Below are 22,031 nucleotides of genomic sequence, written 5' to 3'. Positions count from 1 at the left end.
GGGGAGCTTTTGCAGAAATCCCAAGCTATTGTGGGAGCTGTAGTCTAAATTATTTGGAGGTGCAGAGTTTCATCATCCTGGCTGTAGAATAAATCAACATAATCCCACCATAGCAGCAGCCACAAGCCTAAGGTTTTTTTGTTTTAATGTGTTTATATTTGAGAGGGGTAGTTGCAGAGTAAGGGCACCTTATTCAGTAGTTGCAGTACTGTTCTTTGCCAGGAAAAATAGTGGAAGCAAGGGGGTATGTATCTTAATATTCCCATCATCTTGATTCATCCCGAAAGAAGCAATGAAATGTCTTGGCAGTCACCAGTGAAGTGTATGGGAGAAATTAGCTACTTGGGTACGTTTGGTGATGGAGGTGAAACACATGTAAGGAAAGTATTTTCTGCATCTCTTCCCCCTCTGACAGAAAGAGCCCCTACAGACAACATGGGGGATCCTGGACCCTCCATTAGGAAATACACGACTGCATGTGGTGAAGCTGCTGGCCAGCTCACTGGGCACCAACAGTGCAGCCCTGCAGAATGAGATTATAGAGCTCGGTGCCCTCGACACGATGTTGGTGAGTATAGTGTTGTACCCGTCAGCATTTGCTCCAAACTCAGTTCTTCTTCTAAGAGACTCTTACCAAGTAAGATGTTTACAGTTTTAGAAATATGACATGCCTACCATTGTCATTACTTTTTGACATAGGACAACACTTGTTCAAAATGTATGATCTTGAAATTATTTATTACTTAATCAGTAACAAAGCTTGCATTTTTAAAAGGTTTACAGGACCTGTTCTGAAATGAACTTGAATTTAAAGAAAAGCCATTGGTGAGGTATTAGTGCTGTCACTTGGTTAAAGAACTGTTGGTTGATTGTTGGAGTTTGCATCAGTTTACTATCAAAATGAATTTGCAATGAGAAAAACAATAGTTGTAAGGAGAGAAAAACAAATGTTGGCTGAAGATGTGGTAGTAGTCATTGTTTAGAATAAGCATTGTGCTTCCCCCTTCCTCTCTCTCTGGGGTAGATTCTTCATCTACAATGGCATTTGCCACCTATCACTTTTCTAACCCTCAAATTCAAAATGTTTGAACAGTCTACTATACAATTTACTAATGGCAACTTTTGTGGTTGATTTGAATGTTTGAGTTAATTTACGTTCATGATTGCCTAAATATTACAGCTTCACAAAGTGGTGGGCTTTTTCTTAAGAAACTGTGCTCTTGATTTGGAGGACTGCAAAACGTTGTGGAGTGTAAAACTTAATTATTGCATAAATTACTGAAACTCTGCTTCTGTATTTTGTTCTCAGGACCTTTACTTTAAGTACACGTACAACAACTTCTTACATGCTCAGGTGGAGGCCTGCCTTAGCAATGTCTTCAGTTCCCACACTGTAGACGAGACCATTGAGAACCACTCTGATTCCCTCCCAGTTAACCCTATCATCCAACATGTAAGTTTCATGGGGTGAGTTGGATGCCTGTGGTTTCAAGCTCTTTCTATACAGATAGATAATAGATTGCTGAATGCAGGATCAATCTATTGCTTTTGTTTTCAGATAAATAACCAGACATAGAAGCAGAATTTTTTTTAAAAATTGAGGCCAGTATGGTTTCAGGAGCTAGGAAGCGACCTGTAAAATGAATGGAACTGGCAATTTACTAATCTGCAATCTACTGTAGGGACGGTCTACATTAAACACATTTTTGCCATTTGGCCTTCAAAGGCTTTCATCCAGACGCTATTTAATATTTGCAGTTTAACAGAAACTACCCCCATCGCCTGCTTTTATTTTCCTGTACACTCATAATGCTTAGAAATTTCTAAAACTATCATCTAAAACCATTAAGCTTCTGTTTGACAAACTGAAATCCTTCCTATTCCAATTCAGGTGTTGATTTTCATGCTATGGCATTCTTCTCATACATGGCTGCATTTTCCTTTCTCTGTAGCTGCTTCAGAAGTGTCGCTTAATCCAAAGAATCTTGTCTGCCTGGGAAGAAAATGAACAGTCTCAGTGAGTATTTAATGGAGATGGCTGGGGTGGGGTGGTTAGTTCGTTCCTTTTCTTCTTTCCTCTTCCCTTAAAAAGTAAGTGTTTGTGAGCAATCTCAGAAGTAAATAAGAGCCACCTGGATTTCACAATCTAAGAGCCTGTTATCCTGTCAAGCAAGGATTTTCAGAGTGCATTATAACTGCATGTAACACTCTTTTGGTTGAGTTTACCAAATTCTGATCTGCCCTCTTCTTTTCTTGGACTTCTTTGACCCTTTCCCCCGTCATTCCCCTCATTCTTTGGTACTAATCATTCACAGTTTCTGCTCATTGTATCTCATTATGATACTTATCTGGCTTTTCTCATTCCTTTAGCCCTTTTTATTTTGGGGTGAGGGTTTCAGGGTATGTTGGGGAGGGGGACACTACACTTTGCAGCAGTTTTCAGCTGTTGAAAGTTTGGTAAAAATTGCCTGGACAATTTCAAATACATTTGTAGGGGGCTTTTTGGTTTCATGGGGACTTTAAGGGGTTGCACTTTGGGGCCCTGAGGGCATCACTCCCCAACCCCGCCCCCCAGCTCCACTTTAGACCCTAACCTTCCACTTAAGGTCCTTATATTCCTCCATGCACCTTGGTTACCACGTCCACTTGTTATTTGGAAGACCCTGCTGGTAATGCAGAAATAACATGCAGCTGAAATTCCTTCAACTCCTAGTGTTCTTAGAATAGGCAGACTATAGCCAGGAGGAAAAGATCTGCTTATGAAGTGAACTAAAACTAATTTTATAGGGAGTGGCTATGTCTCAGGAGTAGGCCTCATTGAATCCCAGGTTCAACACAGGCAACAAGTCATGGGAAAGTCCTGTGCTTGAGACTTGGAAGGATGCTGTCAAAGGAACAGCACTAGTCTAGATGGGAAAATGTTCTGACAGATTGGCAAAATTACATTTTGGACTATGGTTATCGGAATCTCCTAGCCAGCATGGCCACTGCCATATGTTCCTTGTTCTTTTCTGCCTGCCGTCTACCGACTATGCATTCCACCCCAGAATAGACTGGTTATTACAACCCACATGGTCTACAAAGATCTCTCTTTCGCTTGTCATTCCACTGGTATCCTTCCTTGTCATGATATTTAGCAGCCTCCACTCTCTGTCACTCTCTTCTCTTGCAGGGTGGATGGGGGCAGGCGTAAGGGCTATATGGGGCATCTCACCCGCATTGCCAATGCCTTAGCTCAAGGCTCTGAGAAGTGGCCGCACTCTACTGTGGTCAAACAGCTCTTGAAAGGTAATCAACATTGCAGCTTCAGGATGAGCTAATTGCTATAAACAAGAATGACTTAAATAACTTCTATTGCTGAACTGAGCCTTTGGCTTATAGTAACATTCTAGAAATTCAGTTCCTGGTTTTTCAGGTGGAAAAAATATACCCCCCCCCCTCATTTCAGTGCTGGTGAATCTGAGCTAGAATCTGCTCTTTATATAGGGAATTCTTTTCTAAGGTAAAGATGGGGCTAATTGTTGTTGTACATAACAATTACTGTAGTTTTCCTTTAAGAAACCTTGATTAGAATATTGTATTTATAGAATTCTGTAAATGGAGGTTTAGTGGAGGCATGTCATGTGGATTATGTGCTCTCTGATTTGCTAGGAATTAAGAGAAGATACTTTGGTAGAAAGAATTTAAAAAGTCAAGGAGGTGATGCTGATTATGTGGGAGTTGTGCTAAATTGGGGTGGAAATCATGTGGCTTGTAGGCCTTGCGTTACCCTTTGGGAGATCCTGTGCAGCCCTTGGGACCCCCCCCCAACAGGACTCTGTTGTTCCTGCTGGGGGGGGGGAGTGGCTTTAAAAATCAATTTTCAATAAAAAAAATCATTTTAGGAGGTTTATCCCACTACAAGTTATTTTAGGATGAAGGATCCCCCAAATAGCCTTAAAATTCCAGAAACAGTACCTGAGAGTGATGTTGTTTCCAGTTGCCCAAATGATGTCAAGAATTGCAATCCTCTTAAGTTCCAGAAGAGCTCAAAATGACAGCATGCAGCCTTGTAGACTCCAATATGGGTCAACCCTTATACTAAACAAACAAGTGTGACCCCTTCAAAATTGGGAAGTCTCAATTCTCGCACATGGCTGGGAACTTTACACATTATTGTCCTTTCATAATAATAATAATAATAATAAGAAGAAGAAGAAGAAGAAGAAGAAGATTTATTTATATACCACCCAATCACTGGGAATCCAAGCGGTTTACAACAGAGGGGATAATAGACAGTTATCTTGCTCCATGAGCTCAAAGCAGTAGCTATGGTGGCTCTCATCTCATCTTAACCTCCTAAGTATTGCTGTGAAGCAAGTTAGATTGAAACATAATGACTGACACAGGGCCATCTGGCAAGGTTCATATCTGAATGGGAACTGGAATTGGAATTCCACCCAGTTTCCCCTACCTGGATCCATCACAGTCAATCTGATTATTGCCTACCAATTGATTATCTCTGTTAGGAAAGATTAGAGCATAGCATAGAAAGAAGACCTGATGACTTGTGGGGGAGATGACCCATCCCTGTAACCTGTTGGAGGAGCATTTAAAAATTCTAGTTATTCCTAGTGAGCAGACACCAATACTTGTAGATGTTTTTTTCTCCCTTATCTTTTGAGGGTTATAGAGAACGAATTAGACAAAGCTATGAAGGAGAAATCTGAATGAAATACAGAATCTTTGTATTTAAAAGCCCTGTAGCAGTTAGTAACTTGTGATGTTTTCTCATAATATCATTTCAAATGCTTCTCTCTGGAGAAGAGAGTTCCAAGTGACTTGTGTAGTTGCTCCCTCTGTCCATTGCCCCTTCTGCAATGCTGTTGAGTAAGGCTGTTCTGTTCACTATTCCTGTACTTCCAATTCACACTTTTTGCTTTTCAGAACTACCTGAGGAGGAACAAGAACAGTGGGAGAGGTTTGTCTCTGGGCCCTTGTCAGAAACAAACAAGAAGAACACTGTGGATCTTGTAAGTCTTCTATTTTTGCTACTTCTGTTTTATGTTGCTGTCTTACTTGTTTATGAAATAATTAGAAAAGATGCTACTAGAAATGGAAAGACAACCTCCCCTTTTCTGCACTTACAGCTCTTTTTTCTGTTAATCTTACACTCTATGGCTGGCATCCTGTTATGCAGGCATAAGTTGTGCTGTGCATGTGGGATGCAGTTTGTAGATGACAAATAATGGTCATATCGAATTGATGGCAGCATAAGCTGATTTCTTCATAGAGAAGGCCATAAAAACAAATCAAATAGCACGTGTTACAATTGCACAGTGGCATGTCAGCCATGTATGTTGACTATCCACAAAAGTTGCATACATTGAGTTTCATTATAATGGTTCAGTAATTCAGTTGTAATATAACTGAGCCAAAATTAACTTACTTTGTTCTGGAAGTGATGTAGAATCCTGGCCTGTATATTCTGTGTTTTAGAACTCCTTGGAAAGAATTGGTGTTTTTGAGTTCAGTTTTAAGCTCTTACATTCTCAGTTGAAAGAAAGTTTTCTCTAGACAGCATGTTTCAACCAAAATGTTCACCAAAGTGCTGAGACCAATGGGAGATGGGGAGGCTCAACATTTTACCAACATGTCTGCGGAAAGAACTTGTGTGAGGCAATGCTGGTGAAAGTGAGAGTGGAATTGGGAGAAGAGTTTGAAGAGCTTGTTAGCTCTGACAATAATGGGGGAATCAACCTATAGGGCAGCCTTCCCCATTGGAAGTCCATTGTAGGCCAACACTTCTGGAGGGCTCCAGATTAGAGAAAAAAATCATAGGAAGTAGATTCTATTAGCTTTAGTCTTGGGGTCTTCATTCTCTGCCCTCTACATGAAAGACTGAAGTCTATTTTTTCTCCTATCAGAATTCTTCTAACCAAGTTTCATTTTCATTAACTTCAGGTTAACATGCACAACCTCCATTCATCAAGTGATGATGATGAGAATGACCTCAAGGAGTTCAGCTTCCCTCAGGAGGCTGTTCTGCAGCAGGCAAGTGTGTAGCCCCATTGAGGGCCTATTGGATAACATGGGCTAGAGCCACGCACACATTTTCGATTACTCGGGAGCCTAGAACATTTTTTAAACTCTAGGTAGAGCTGATGGCACCTGATCCAAAATTCTTTCTTATTTCCTCTACAAACTCTTTCTTTTCCTGCACCAACTTATGTTTAAATTATTGAAGTAAAGAAAATAAATTCATACTGCATTAAAGAAGCCTAGGATAGTTTTTTTACACGTTGGAAACACATTGGAAACCATGGCAATCATAACACCTAATATTTAGGGATGTATTCTACATGGTTTAGATTGCTTGTGATCATATAGAATCCTTGTTCTCCCAACCAATGACCTCATCCCCTTAAAAGGAAAGATCCATCTATGATGTAAGACAGAGATGCTTGTGTAACCTGCTTTTCCCAGCATTTCTGTTCACCCTGTTTTAAGGCACTGAGTATGGAATCCTGTTATTTTCTTCTTTTCCCCCCAGTTGTTACTCTAATTGCCTTGTCTTGTACATTGTTTTGTATATTTCACACAGGGAGTAATAAGATAACATAAAACAAATGAGTAATCCAAACAGATGCTATTCAACTCAGATAAATGTGGATTGGGCTGAGTTCAGATGGAACTCATTTTGTAAATTTGGATTAAGAGCTGGGAAGCAATGTTTCATTGGCTTTTTATTTTTCTTTCATAAAGATCTAGATAGGCTCACTGGACCTAACTACTTCCTGTCCTCCCTATCCCAATTGAACTGTAATTCACCTTTATCTTGTCTTCTCTTTCTTCTCCTCATACAGGCCTTTGTGGATTATCAGTTACAGCAGATGACTTCAGCATTCATTGATCACTTTGGCTTTAATGATGAGGAGTTTGGCGAGCAAGAAGAGAATGTCAAGTTAGTGATGGTCACTTTCTCAGTTATTTATTTTTGTGCTTTGCTTTTGTGTTATCTTTCCTTTTCTAACCTGTTCTGTGTTGTCTATCTGAGAATAAACCTCATATCCTGTGTATACAATCGAATGACATGGGAGAATTCTGTGTGCTTCAGGAAGGAAGTATGCTTTCATGAGAGGTTCAGAGCCAGAACCTGAAGAAAGGTGTAATATTTATCTGGAGCTCCATATAGGATTGCACCTGCCTGGACTTACAGTGAGGGAACACCTGTCTTCCTTCTGCTGGTCCTTTCCTATGTTGGTTAGACTGCTTGCAATAGCTTTCTGCAAACCTGGGATGCATATCGTGTGTGTAATGTGTATGTGCTTGCACACAGTACACCCACATGGAGTGACAATGCACAATGCAGACCTGGGAAGAAGGTGAAGAGGTCTGAGGCCTGTGGCCATTTATCCTAACAAGGAATCTACAGGATACTAGGTCAGCCTTTCAGATATGTTGGTCTACAACTTTCATCCTACTTGATCATCGGTCATACTGTCTGTGGTTGTTGAAAGTTATAGATCAGAAGTTCTGGAGGCCACAATCTTGGGAAGGCTGTGCTTTATGCACCATTTTGAGTGAGCACTGTTGATAAGCATTGATTGATTTCTCATAGAAGGCAGATGAACAATCTAGGAAATAAGGGTGAGAATGTGGAACCTTTGCTTTACACATCAAGGTGTCCATCTGGGCTTAGGATTCTTGGGTTCTCCCTATGGAGATTGATGGCTTACATGAAAATATAAAGGAGCCCTACTGGGTCAGACTAAAGGCAGTACTTCCCCAGTGCTCTTGAGTCCTAAAGTGGCCAATCAGATGCCTCCAGGAAACCCACAAATAGAGAAGGAAAGGTTCCATTCAAGTTTGGAAGCCACACTGGGATTGGACCTGGGTTTCAGTGCCTTGCTCTGTTCATTCCTAAAACAGTAGTCTGGTGAGGAAGGCCCCTTGGATTCCTAGATCCTATTACTATCTACCTAATTTATTTTCTCTGTCAAGACTGCCCAGCAGTTTGTTCTTTGCCAATTCTTTGTTCTTGTTGAGACCAGCATGAGTCTTCTCCTTTGGAGGACAGAACTAGTACAAGAAAGAGGGAGTCTGGAAGCTTATTAGCAACCCCTCACCCCACCCCCAAGAGCAATATCTTTCCCCATCCCCCCCAATTTCATGTGTCTGCCTCTCTTTCTTTCTCTCTTTCTCTCCCTCTCTCTGTGCCTGTCTGCCCTGCAGTGCTCACTTCCGACAGCTGAAAAGGTAATACCTAATATGCTGCTGTGCTCCTTTTATGCCATGGTGGGGCATCGGGCTATATGTGTCCCCTCCATCTTTGAGTATCTACAATATTGCCTCCCTTTGTCCCAACATGGATACATCACCCAGGTGGATCAGGCTAAAAGTGAAAGTCCAGATCTAGTCTGTGCAAAAGCACACTGAGACTACTCTTGGCTGTGTTAAAAGTGTGGTTGACTGCACAAAACGTTTTGGGAAATAAGATGAACTAAAATGATATAACACAGATTGCTGGAATGTTTGATCAGGAGGCTGATTTTCTCAGGCACTTGCTGATGGTTACAGCTGGTGCATTGATTCAGCTGATTATGTCTGTGTATAAGTCTGATTTGTTACATCTATTGTAAGGCCTCTGGTTTGAATGTAGATTAGATTTATTAATTAATTAAAAGATTTTGGAACTGATTTGGGGGATGTAATAGCTATTACAGTGCCAGTATACTGTTGAAAAACAAAGTATAGTGTGCTCTTTTTAAAAACATGCACAGCATTACATAATCCAGGGCACTGCAATACACAAACTGCAGATTGAAATACAATTATAATAAGAGGCTTAAAAAAATTAATGGAGCCACACTGATTTTGAAGGAGAATTAATTGCATAAATTGTGGGCTCAAAGCCCATCTGTGTCCTCATCGATGTTCTGCCATTTTTGGTTCCTTGCTGGGAGCAGGGAAGGGATCTGCAGCTTTTGTTTCATTTGGGAAAGAGTTAATGGAGAAACATATGAAAACTACAAATCCTAATGCAGGTGGCGAGTTGATCTCTTAAAATGTTAATGTAGGGAGAAGCTTGAGGTTTTTTTGTTGGTTTGTTTTGGCATGGCTGAAAGAAAAGGAAAAATAGGATTGTAGCTAAGACAGAACTACAACATGGAAAGTCTTCTCTCTTTCCATAAACTGATCCACTGTGGAGCCTTAGGCTAGCAGCTGTCTCTGTCTTGCCCTCCCCCTTCTGCAATGGGGATATAATATTACTGACAGTTATCTTTTGGAAAGTTGTTTTGAATACATTCTCTCAAATGCTGCATAAGAGTGGAATAGTTTATTCTTAACTCTAAAGCTTCCAAAACCCCAAAAGAATAAATTCCCAATCCAACAGGCTATATGGATACTTCTTTCCAAACTAAACCTTGCGGCTGTTCCATATGAGGGTACAGTAACGTCTTCCAACTCCCATCTTGCTCTCTTTGCTTTGTTTCAGTGCCCCCTTCGATAAGACAGCCAACATCACTTTCTCCTTGAATGCAGATGATGACAGTGTAAGTGCAATTTCTCCAGAGCTGTCTCTTCCTCCCCCACCTCTGAACTTGGCCTATAATATTAACTACCTCTCTCTTCCTTCCTCCCCATAGCCCAACTCCAACCTTTTTGATATCTGCTACAAGGAGCGAATCCAGCAGTTTGATGATGATGAAGAGGCTGATGGTTCAGATGGGGAAGACATCTGGCAAGAGAAGGAGGCTGCTGTCTCATCTGGCTTGGTCCCGCCCACTGCTGTCAGGTGAGGGAGGATGCCCTGTACTGTGCCTGAAGGCACCTTTGGGTTCAATTAAACTTACTTTGGGCAAGGGTTCTGGTTGCTCTGGCCAGGACCAGGTGATCTTTTTCTTCTGCTGCTGCTTTCACATAGCTTAGATTATGTGGGAAGAGAGCTACCAGTTTTAGTCCTTCCTCCACCTAGTAAGCAGGCTGCCCCAAGTTATCCTTTCTACAGAGCTATTCCTTACATCTTCTCTTCCCCCTACATTATGGTTTCAGCTATTTTAAGCAGGAGAGTAGTTTTCTGGTTCCTGCCTGGCAGTAAACACAAGAGTACACCAGGACATTATGGCACTCATGACTCCAAAGAACCCTCTGTGGAAGAAATCAAATCCAGGCCTGTGATGTATTGGTGTAGACAGTATCTGCATTCATATTATAAGCATACAGGCATAGTCTTTACTCATTTCCTATCTTTGCCTCTTTGCAAGCCCTCGCCGTTTTTAAAAAAAACAACATTGTGAAGTTCCTGTCCCTCCTCTTGGCGGGAACCAGTTTTCTAAATAGTGTACTTTGTTCCGTGTTGGTACATGTTTTGTTCTTCCAAGACACAAGCCTTGGATTTCTTTCTGATCAGTCTTGTGCCAGAAGGCTGATGATCCTTTATCCCTAAATTCTTATAATGACAGTTTAAAAAAAAATTATTATTTTATCTCATCAGATTGTCCTCTATTCCTACTCAGTGGTATAAAAGAAGTCCTATATTTCTTTACACCAGTGATCTCCTTTTTTATGCCCATCTGCTTCGTAGAGAAAACTTTATGGAAAGAGCAGCAGTATCTCCATTTGTCCACTAACTTGACATTCAGCTGGAGATAAAAAGATTTGCTGGTCTTAGGAATATCTACATATGTCCCATTTCTTTCTCTCTCCCCCTCCTCCTTTGCAGAAGCCTTGGCAGTACAGATAGTGAGGACAGTGAAGACTCAGAAGAGGGAGAAGGGGGTGAAGAAGATCCTGGCGGGGGAGATGGAGGTGCCATCCATGTCAGCAACGGCTGTGGTGAACAAACAGAGATGGAGAGAACGTTAGAAGGTGAAAGCTCTGTGAGGCATTTGTGTAGGTGGGAGAAAGAGGTCAGTATGGTGAACTGGAGGCGTTGTCATCAGTTTACTGACTTGGGAGTACTTCTAAAAAGTCCAACCCAATATAGCCAGATTAGTTGTGGGAGGGTGGTTGTGAGTGTGGAATAATCCTGACACAAAGGATGGTGTCAGGCCCTCTGTGTTTTAATTGGCTGTGCTGCATTAGGTGTGAGCGCCAGAGATTCTCTTCCAAGGTTAGGGAGATATGTAATGACCAGGGCTCACTGTACTTGTTAGCTCTAGTTAGATTTGAACCCCTGTACAAATCTGTTACTCCATAGATCGCAGCTGGGCAGACGGTTCCTCTGATCCTTCATCAGTATCTGTGGTGTCCTCGCAATCTGTAGCAGCTGACACAGGAGCAGCAGTGTGGGATCAGTCCAGATCAGACACCTCCCAAACCACCATAGATGAGAACTGGGCCTCATTTGCAGAGTCCACGACACAAGAGAGGTGAGGCCTTCTAATACTTATGATCTTCTTGGTGCCCAGATGAAAAAGGTGTTTGTGGAGGAACAGGAAGGTGGAATTGAGGGGACGCCCTCATCACGTGCTAGGGTTGCCTGAGGGCAGAGCACCCACACGCCCCGCAACCCTAGCATGTGATGAGGGCGTAACAGTGGCGGCTCCCTGTAAGCATTGCACGGTATCCACACGCCATTGCCACGGCTCTAGAAGAACCCGCAAAAAGGTTCACTGGCAGTTTGGCAGCTGCGGCTTCCCTCCGGCAGAAAAACAGGTGCCAGGAGGCTGCCATTTTTCGGCGGTCTGTACCGCACCATAGATGAGTTTAGGGCAGCAAGGAAAGAGCTTTGTTGGCATTTGTTCTCTTCCCCCCCGCCCCACTTCTTCTTACTATTTTATGTCTTTGCTTCTCTAGTCCCTCCACAGCACTTACAGATTCTGCCTCCCCTGCTATCTCTGCTCAGGAAGTGACGCAAAGCAATGTATCGTCAGCAAGAGGTGAGCAGTGCTCTAGTTCTTTTGAAACAGGATGACTGAATCCAGGATAAGCCACCAACTTCCTCTCCAGCACCATTTGTCTATAATCCATAGCATCTGCCAGTGTGTGCTGTTTGCATTGCTCATCTTTCCTGTTAAAAAGCTCAAGTAACACGTTCTGCAAAGCTAACTAAATTTTGGTTATCTTTGCTCTGAAATTTGTGCTGTGTTTTCAGAGCTGGGGAGGGATATTTGATTTGTTTGCTTTTTCATCCATCCTGCTCACAGTTCCACTTGAAATCTGAATTAAAAGCCTTAGCAGTGACAGTTTTTAAAGGGAACATCACATGGTATCACAAATACTATATGCACCATTACAAGCTCTGTTAGCAACACAGCATGCCAAGAATAGGCTCCCTGCATATTACTGTTTGTGTAGTTTCTGTGAGAAACTTCCAGGGAAGGATGCCTGGGCGGGGGGGGGGGGGGGGATGCAGACAGTGTGGTTTGGTTGCATATTGCTCTGTCTAGCACCTCCAGAACCATATCCTGCTTGTATACCTAATAAGTTTCCTTCCCCACTCATACACTTTTGCCTTTATTGTGTATGCATATTTGATGGGATTTTTGCCTTTCTTCTGCCACCTGCAGCAGCTTCTAATGTTCAACAGGACCCTCCTGCTCCAGACACAGGCCCCTCTGGAGGAAATGACCCATCAAATCCCTCCACTGTGAGAACAGTAGCCAGGTAAAATTTTAATCCTGAAGAGTTGAGAAGGAATGGATAACCAGCCTTTAATCACATTAATGTTAGCAGACTCCTTGAGTAATGGACAAAACTCTGAGAAAAAATAACAAACTATTGGTGTGTGTGTTATGGTTTCACTCTTTTGCCACATTCATCAAGGCAAGTGTGACACTACCTGCTAGTGAGCATAACAGGCAGTTAACTTGGTTCCCACATTTGTGATTGCAGAGATGTGGACGTAGTGTCCTAGCAGCCATTTCACTGCATGTTGGGAAGAAAGTGAATGCTGGCCTAGATTTCAGAGTACACTCGGCCCTCCTTATCCACAGATTCTTTTATCCAAGGATTTAAGCACCCACAGCTTAAAAATATTCCAAAAAAGTATAAATTCCAAATAGTGAACCTTGATTTTCCATTTTATATAAGGGACACCATTTTGGTGTGCCATTATATTTAATGGGAGTTGAACATTCATGGATTTTATTATCCACGGGGGTCCTGGAACCAAACCCCAGTGGATAATAAGGGCCCACTGTACTTCAGCCACACAAGTCTAGTACGGTGAACATCCAGTAGAAAGGTGTGGCGTGGATTTTGCTGGCTGTAACTCAATATAAGGTTAACTTGGCACGCTCACTCCTCCCTTTGGTGAAGTTTTCTTCATTGTTTCTGCAAGGCAGAGGAGGTACTGCCTCCATCATACTGATGGGGGGAAAGGAATGTGGTGATAGTGGTTTAAATCCAATTAACAGTCTCAAGTAGAACATACATATTAAAGCAATGAGAACTTGGTTAGTGAACACTTAAGTAACTTCAGTTGATTGGATGGGTCTGTTCTAATTGGGGATAAGCAAGAAGTTTTGGTCTTCCTAATATTCTAAAGAACCAGTTAACAGATGGTTAGAAATAGGATATATGCTGTCAGATTTTAATGACTATGGATCTACTGATGATTTCATTTATTTATTTGAAATATTTTCATGTCACTTTTTGAGGTAAAGCCTCATCAAGGCAGTGTACAAGGTAAAAGTATTTGGCTAATTTAAAAGCATCCACAGAGATGAATAAAACATAATAGCTTATTTTGATACATCTTTTTAGATTTCACATGCCCTGGTATTCTCTAAGGACAGGTGCATAGAAGAAAGTTAGTACCACAAGTCATACATGCATGATAAAGATCTATAGGTCTGCAGAAACCACTAGTCTAAAATGTGGCATCCAGATTAATAACTGTAGTGAGAATGTGGATTTTGTTCTTTATTAACTCCATTAGTTGCTGATTGTTGTTTCTAGACGAAATTCAACATGCTAAAATTCTTTATAGCAGTCTTTCCTAAGCAAGTACTCTTCTGGTGTTTTGGTTTACATTCCCATCAGCTCAAGCTGTTAAGCAATGCTGCTTCACCAGGGGAAGGATTTTATCTTGTCCCCTTTCATTTTTTGTTGTGTTATCATTAATCATTAAATTGTATCTGTTTTTGAGAGTTCAATCTGAAAGGGGGCTTAAAATGACCCAGGTGATATTTAAAATGTTATACACCTGAAAGACTGATACAAGGGAAAATTCTGTGGAGGATGCAGGGATTGCTGGTACTTCAGGCATGTCTCTGATGTGTAGTACTTTACTTTATTCCACAGTAGTCATTGAGAGCCATACACTTCCGTGGGATAAATGTTTGGGGAAATGGGCCCTTTGCTAATAAAATATAAAGTGGTTGAATATGATTCGGAGAGAAGAACATCAGAACTATTATCTGTTTATAGCAGTTGTGTATTATGACTGGGAAACCCCTGTTATTCATGCCCTATAACCACTTGTATGTGTTACATCCATCTTCCACAACAGCACAGTAGAACCTTCTCCATCTACCTCTGATTCCACCCAACCACTTCAAGGGATGACAGAGGCTCTACAACCTGAGCACAGCTCCCCACAGACAGAACAGCAGCAGCAAGCAACGGCCAGGTAAGGTTTTAGGAACAGGTAAATGAGAGACAGAACAAGTCTGATAGGTATTGTGAGAGATGTCTGCCTTCTCACTACAGGGGTAATCTAACAGCATCTGGCAGGCCACAGGGTTCCCACAACTGCTTTAGGCATTTGGAAAATGTGCAGCTAGTGCCTGGTGGAATCTTCGGCCTGTTACAGACTGCCAAAATAAAGCTGCTTCGGGTCTCCTTGGAGGTATGCTGTTTAAATGATGCATGCATCCTAAGAATCCGGAAGCTGCACCAAAGCTGCACTCCAGTGCTTAGGAATGGAGTGTGGCTTTGGCGTGACCTTCGGACTCTTAGGACCCATGCATCATTTAAACAGCATACCTCCAAAGAGACCCAAAGCAGCTTTATTTTGGCAGTCTGTAACAGGCCGAAGAAGTGAAAAGGAAAATTCATCAAGTTTTCCAGTGGTCAGGATGGGCCTTCTATGTCTTGGATATCCTTTTCCTCTCATCTTTTACTGTTTGAAGCAATGTATCCTCATACAGTATATGAAGACTGTGTTCTTTCTGCAGCCTGCTCACACAACTGAAGCCTTTTGTTGTATAGAATTTTGATTTTGTTGAGAGTGTGCCCTGACCATCTTTCTCTTCCTATTGATTGTCAGAGTATATCACTCTTCCTTCTCCCAAGCATGATTGCATTTTCTTTATAAAGGTGCTGTGGTGGCAGAAATTCCCTTTGCAGCCATGAGGATGAGAAACATATTTTGAGTTTTTAATACACTAATTGGGTTCAACTCAGTGTTCTTGAACTCCCAAATGACATAATACTCTTTATCTTATGAGTGTGCAATACCCCTATATACCTTGATTACATGCTATATAAGGTTCTTTCTTCTTCTCCTTTCCCAGATAAAGCTGCTCAGTGGGTCTCATCAGTTGGAAAGGACCACGGCTGCTTGCTCAATCAAGTCCATTTTGCCAGGGACTGTCCCCAGTCCTTCCGGTGCCTTCATCCCTGTGGGTAGGTGGGGGGCACGAAGAGAAAGCAGCAAAGGGCAATGAAAGGCCCAGCCTCTCTCCCTATCCCACCCCAAGCAGTTACTGAAGAAATCAGGACCTGATACCAACAAGCACCTGAGAAACAAAACGGATGTGTGTACGAGGGCAAAAGCATCTTCCTCCTTGTGGCATTTTAGTTAGCGAACCCAAGAAACACACTGCCCTGGGGATGAGAGGGGCATTCTCAGTCAGAGTCTTTCTTGCTATCCCTCTCTCCCTCCTGTGGCACAATGCCAATTTCCCTGCATCCCCCAAACTGCTGCTGCACTGGGAAAACCTGTCTGTTTTGATGCAATTAAAATTGATGCTTGAATTGTACCAGAGGTCTTCTGATGGGATATCAGTGAGTGGGGCAGGGACAAAAACCATCAAGCAACATATCCCTCTGTCTCTTTCTTTCAACCGTTGAGTGCCCCACCTGCAAGCACAAATCTGCCACATTTTCCCACCCTCCCTTCCCTTGTGTCATCTCCCTCCCAAAATTTTCCACAGGGAGGCAGATGAAATTAACCAGAAGCATTGCACAGGGTAAGAAAGATGGGGCTTTGCTTCATATGTTCATAGTGCGCTTCAGTGAGGACTTCTACCTCAAGCTGCAAGGGTTAGGAGAAAAGCAGAGGATTTGAGGATTGTGTGATAGGTGCAGGCTCATGTGAAATTCCCTTCCTCAGATTTCTGTGCACACACTCGGTCCCCCTGACTCTATGAAGCTGATCTCTAAGAGAGCAATGGAGGCTGGGAGAGCAAAACAGAGCAAGCCTCCCTAGGGTGCCGCATGGAAATGTTTTCTTTTCCCCACCCCGGAGCTTCCCCCTCACTTGGTGGATTTCAGCTAAGAGCTTGGAAAGATTACTTCATTAGAATATACCTCCCTCAATCCATCATCCATGCTGGTTGGTGAATTATGGGTATTGTAGTCCAAAACAGTAACTTCCTAAGATGAACAATCCACTTGGTGAGATTTTTTTAAGGAGTGATTTGTATGTACGCTAGTGTGAAATAGAATCACCCTTTCTAAAGTTGTCATTTTGATTCTCACTTCCTCCATCATTCATTAACTCATTCAGATTTAAACTTAATTTAATCCCATTTTCTTTCCAGTGGCTTCTGCCTGTCTATCCACACAAACACCCCGCATTGGGCCTTTTTTGGTTAACAGTTAAAGGGCTTGGTAAATCCACTTTTCCCCACAGATCTATACATCAGTTGCATTAGGGTAGAAGTGGAGAGAAGCACAATAGCCCATCTTCACATTCTCCCTCCCAACATTGGCATTTGTGAAAACCTGTGGGAGGAGGTTATCCTGCAAATAACATAGATGCTATTTGATCTTGGAAATGGTCCTTAGTCCCAAGCAATATATTGGAAGAGCCCAACAATTTCTCACAGGGGTAGCTAGGGAGTTCTATACTTCTGTATCTCTGCTGCATCAGTGCAAACTGAAAATATATTTTTTTTTTTGGTAGCTGGAGTTTTCTTTGGTCACTTACACTGTCCTTGCAGCAGCTTTATTCAAAAATGAGTTCTTTACTCTTTAGGGACTTCAGGGACAGGGAGGCTTTCCATCTTCAGGAAACTGTGTTGGAAAAAGTGGAGGGATGGCTTGTTCATGTCAGTAGTATATTCCAGAAATATAACTTTAGAATTATCCCTTTTCTCGTCCCCATTGATCCCTGAATCTGTTAGGAGTGTGGGTATCTTTTGGGGGGATTTAATAGAAACCAGGCTCTCCTGTCTCCTCTAGAGAGTTCTTGCTCCATGCCCTAAATACTACGCAAGACCCAAACTGTACTTCTCATACTTCCAAGGTACAGGAACTAACAGTTTTCCTTCTCTGTAATAGTTGTTCTAAAGTGATCCAGTTATACCCTTTCTTGAAGGCCAAGGAGGTCTCATTCCAGCCCTCCTGTCACAGATCCTATGCTTCTTGTGGGGCTCTTAGAAATTGAATTCTCCATCAAAGGTCCCACAGCCTTTTCCTCTTCTTCTGACCTCACACCCCAAGCTATTGATGTGTTTTGGGCTTCTTCTTTTAGTTTTTAAAAACAGCAACAACACAAAATCACTGCCTGATCCTTGCGTCTGAATACAGAATTGGGACAAGAGTATTGGAAAGCATCACTTGAGAACTCCTTGTGATTTGGAGAGTAAGGAATCCCAGTGCCTGTGAACCTTGGTATGGAGAAGGACAGAGCAAGATCTAATTCCAGGGCTTGTGAAGTTCGGTCTTTGAACATCAAAGCTGGTAGGAAATAAAGTTATGGTGAGGAATATTTCCCTTGTATAAGCACTAAGCATCCCTCTCCCTCCAACTTGCCTCTTTATTTGCAGGTGGTCAGTAGACAGTGTCCTCTCCTGTGTCTCCCACCCACCCCTAAAATATAAGTGGCAATATTTCTTGAAGCTCTTAAACCACAAAGGACAAAAGTGGCCTTTCGCGTTGTCTGCGTCATGCCATGTTGGGTATTATTATTATTTTCTTTTTCCCTGTGTGTGTGTATGTGTGTGTTCTGTTTGAATAAAGAGATTCTATGGCCATTATCGGTTCTTCTTTGTTTTCTTTTCTGCACAGTATTACTTCCTTGGGCACCACCTTCCCACTCAATTTTATTTCGATTTTATAGTTCATCATTTTTCTTAGGCCTTCCATGCACATGCTGTAGAAAGAGTCTGTGCAGTTCTTAGAGTCGACTGCACCTCAGTTAACCAAATGGATGTGCTGCTAGGCATTTTGTCATTTGGTACAAGAGGCAAAATAACATAGGAAGAAAAGGGATACTTTCCTACCCCACAAAAAAGTAGCAGTTCAATATGCTTCAGCAAACATTTTATCCAAAACTAAAAATATGCAGGTATGAAATAAAACAACCAGGTCAGGTAAGCAAGTAAACCAAAACATTTTGAACCATCTAAAAGCTGGTTGAAGGCTTTTTGTCTAATGTTCTGTGGACTGTAATAAAAGGCTATTGTCACTGCAATGCGTGAAGGTTTCCAAATGGGGTTGTTTTCTTTTAGTAGACTCCATTTTTCATACATTTTCTGTTTTGGTGGCCAGATGTACAAATCTGCTTTTATCTGGCTTCTCCTTTTCTCTATGTTTTGGTATTCATGCATGCTGAGTAAAGGATTCTGGAGTCTTCCGCTCTTTACCTTGCATGTGACAAGGCCAGAAAGTGGGAGTGGAGGGGATTTACAGACCTTCTGGGACTGTGTGCTCCATCAATTGTGATGAGAAAAAGGAGCCTACTTGCTATTTCTAGAAATTCTCAAGGAAGTCTGAAAAGTGACAATAAGATGCTTTATATAGCTAGCCCATTGGCTCATTTTTTGGGCAGCATTAGCCAAAATAGTGTTAGGGCTGGGATCCACTGGAAATGCCATCACCTCAGGTATAGCTCTCCACCCACTCTTACCCTTCCTTCCAGTATTGCCTCACCCAGTAAAGGTACTCTTACCTTTTTGCTTTAGTGGTGGGTGAGCTACTGTTAGGAGTCAGGGGACCTGCAATCTGTTTTTATTTCTAAGGCAACTGGGAGGGATGCAAGAACAGCCCAAGAGGCAAGAAGCAGGATGACTAACTAAAAGTGCACCATACCAGGATATACCCTCCAACATTTCACATTTGAAAACCAGAGTATATGCTGCCGAACACATTAGAATCATAGAATCACAGAATCGTAGAGTTGGAAGAGACCACTAGGGCCATCCAGTCCAATCCCCTGCCATGCAGGAAATCCAATTCAAAGCATCCCTGACAGATGGCCATCCAGCCTCTGTTTAAAGACCTCCAAGGAAGAATGTGGTCAAGGTGGCAAAATGAGAAAGGACATACAAGTTAGGGAGCTGCAGCATTTGCTTTTCTTGAAAAGCAGGGGTGGGATCATGTAGTCCTCCGGATCTTGTTGAATTACAACTTCCAGTATTGCTCACCATTACTTACACAGTTCAGCTTGGCTGGCAGTTGCATTTCTACAACATTTGGAGGACCACACAGTTTCCCATTCCTGGTTTTAAAATCAAAATCCTGGCATTATCCTGTATTTCTTAAAAGCTGACTAGCAAATTCTATAGAAACCTATGCCTTGTCTATTTTTTTCAAGGAGGGTGTTCCCTAAGCTGCCAGGAATCACAATAGTACTTGTAGAGATTTTTTTTAAAAAAAATTGAAGTACAGAATACAGATATTTAATAAAGTAAATGTTTTATTTAGGAATACCCTAGCCTCTCGGTTTAGACTCTGTTGAAGGTTTTGCATTGATTTGTTTGTTTAAATTATGAAATTGGATCTATATTGAGTCATATTTATCCAGACTGCTGGAGGGGGGGGGGGGTAGAACTTCAGTTGGTCACATTGAGTCTATTCAAAACTTAATGAAGTACAAATAGAACCTCAACTTTGTAGCAAAATAATAATAAAAATAATACTGGTAAGAGCTTTTGCTAAACCTTGGACAGGGTGGGTGGCAGAAGTAAAACATGTTTTAAAAGTGCTATGACTGTTGGGTTAAATTTGGAGATGTTTGGAACAAGCAAGACAAATTGCTACTCTTTCATTGTTTCAGTTCAGGTTTTAGTCCAGTTTCTGAAGGTGAGATGAACAAGGAGAACACCACTGCCAGGTTATTTGAAAACAGGTACAGTTGGGTAGAGTCAGGTGGAGAATGCATGTTGTTCCTTAATATATTGTAGGTGGAAATGGAGGAAGACACTCCACGTGTCAAGAAAAGGTTAAACAAAAATGCATGCGCAATCTGTTTTGGATAATACCTTTCAAGCACAGGGTATTAACTCTCTGGGTTCTGTGGGGCCAAATTGTATGTTAAAATTTGACACGGCACTGTCCCAAAAGTTCCATGCATCCAACTGAGCTGCTCGTGCAGGACTCTTACCTGTTCTGCTCAGTAGTTTTGTAACATTTGGATGTGGTCTTAAAAGCTCTAAATAAAAACTAAATAAACCCCAACAAATTTGAAATGCAAAAGCTGCTCTGGAACCATATGATACCCAGACCCATTCTGGTAATGCATAATGAGAGATAATAACTCTACAGCAGCTTCTGGAGTGGGGAAGGAGCTAAAGAAAATGCATTTTAAATGAGTGAACCTTTTTATAACGCATAGAACAAAAGGGGAGGTACACACTTAAAACTCTTAGATATACACTAGGACAGCCCTTTTCTGTTCCTCCTTTTAATTTAAACCCCTTTCTGCTAAATTTGAGAAGAAAGTGTTCATTACACACAACATTCCTTTCATAATGAAAGGAAAGTGCTGTGCCCACTGGGCATGAGCCCACTTCCTTCTATTTTTCTTTCATCATGAAACAAGTGCACACCTACGTTAAATATTTAGGCACAGAACTTTAAGAACACCTCACTCTCTTCTAAAGGATTTGGCCTAATTCTAATCAGGAATTCTCACTCTAATTGCTTTGTTTATTATATACCAATTACAGCTTGAAAGCATTTATACTTCTGGTACATGATAAAAGAGAGGCATTTTTTGAGTTCAATAGCGTCAATGCATGTGTTTTGCAAACGGATAGAAATAGTTCTAATACCTGGGGATTTACACAGTGGGACCTTGGTATCCTGAGGTTTGGTTCTAGGACCGCTGTGAATACTCAAGTCCCATTACATACGGCAGCCTAGTAAAATGATATCCCTTTTGTAAAATGACAAAATCAAGGCTTGCTTTTTGGTATACATATATATATGTGTGTGTATAGATAGCTATATTCAAGCTGTGGGTGGCTTAATCCGTAGATGAAGAATCCATGAATCCAGAGGGCCAACTGTAAATTCAGAAGTGGAAGCACAACATTTTTGTTGTTGGTTCTTCCTAGGAGTCCTTGTTAGACAGTGGAACACACTTCCTTGGAGCGGGGTGGAGTCTCCTTCCTTGGAGGTCTTTAAACAGGCTGGATGGCCATCTGTCAGGGATGCTTTGATTGTGAGTTCCTGCATGACAGGGTTGGACTGGATGGTCATTGTGGTCTCTTCCAACTGATTCTATGATTCTAGGAGAGAAACAACAATAGTAGCTCAGTTAGGGACTGAGACCACCAGTATCCTTACTTATATATACTTATTGAGAGGAGAGATCCCACCCATATGTATGTCTTGGTGATCCCTTTTAATGTTAAACTTATCTTTCTGGAGTATCTTCAGTTCTCCAAGTTGTGGAGTTGTGCTTGATTGCAGCTCCTATGATCTCCAACTCTTGGGTAACACTGATGGGAGATATAAATCCAACAACATCTGGATGACGATATTTCCCCATCCCTGGCCTACCCAGTTGCTGGCAAGGTAATTAATGGAGTGCACTTCCATTCATTCTACTGGAACTCTCAGTAGTTTTTGACATTGACCATAATTTCCTTCCAGACCAGTTGATGGAAATGAGGGAATGTTGCCTCAGTGGTGTCATTCTTAAC

At 41.8% G+C, this 22,031-nt stretch overlaps 1 protein-coding gene across 5 annotated transcripts in view; it reads left to right on the top strand.

Annotated features, from left to right (window-relative positions):
- The window catches only part of PPP6R1 (protein phosphatase 6 regulatory subunit 1), a 48,430-nt gene extending 30,293 nt beyond the window's left edge, over positions 1–18,137 (top strand). For 2 of the 5 annotated variants that reach the window (XM_089481211.1, XM_089481212.1), the window contains exons 9-24: positions 416–568; positions 1,310–1,453; positions 1,953–2,017; positions 3,173–3,288; positions 4,927–5,012; positions 5,944–6,033; positions 6,846–6,943; positions 8,215–8,238; positions 9,479–9,536; positions 9,630–9,778; positions 10,706–10,851; positions 11,183–11,354; positions 11,782–11,864; positions 12,495–12,591; positions 14,441–14,560; positions 15,447–18,137. In XM_089481211.1, the coding sequence (XP_089337337.1) occupies positions 416–568; positions 1,310–1,453; positions 1,953–2,017; positions 3,173–3,288; positions 4,927–5,012; positions 5,944–6,033; positions 6,846–6,943; positions 8,215–8,238; positions 9,479–9,536; positions 9,630–9,778; positions 10,706–10,851; positions 11,183–11,354; positions 11,782–11,864; positions 12,495–12,591; positions 14,441–14,560; positions 15,447–15,450 (1,605 nt within the window). In that variant the 3' untranslated portion in view covers positions 15,451–18,137. Of the gene's footprint in view, positions 1–415; positions 569–1,309; positions 1,454–1,952; positions 2,018–3,172; positions 3,289–4,926; positions 5,013–5,943; positions 6,034–6,845; positions 6,944–8,214; positions 8,239–9,478; positions 9,537–9,629; positions 9,779–10,705; positions 10,852–11,182; positions 11,355–11,781; positions 11,865–12,494; positions 12,592–14,440; positions 14,565–15,446 lie in introns of those variants that run through there. The other 3 variants (XM_089481209.1, XM_089481208.1, XM_089481210.1) reach the window with 3 other exon arrangements.
- Positions 18,138–22,031: the final 3,894 nt, after the last annotated feature.

This window comes from Sceloporus occidentalis, unplaced genomic scaffold (assembly GCF_023333645.1).
Source record: "Sceloporus occidentalis isolate IW3139 unplaced genomic scaffold, rSceOcc1.0.p SCAF_14, whole genome shotgun sequence".
Classification (NCBI taxonomy): Eukaryota; Metazoa; Chordata; class Lepidosauria; order Squamata; family Phrynosomatidae; genus Sceloporus; species Sceloporus occidentalis.
Note: the sequence above shows the minus strand (reverse complement) of the source record. Positions and strands in the feature narration are given on the sequence as shown.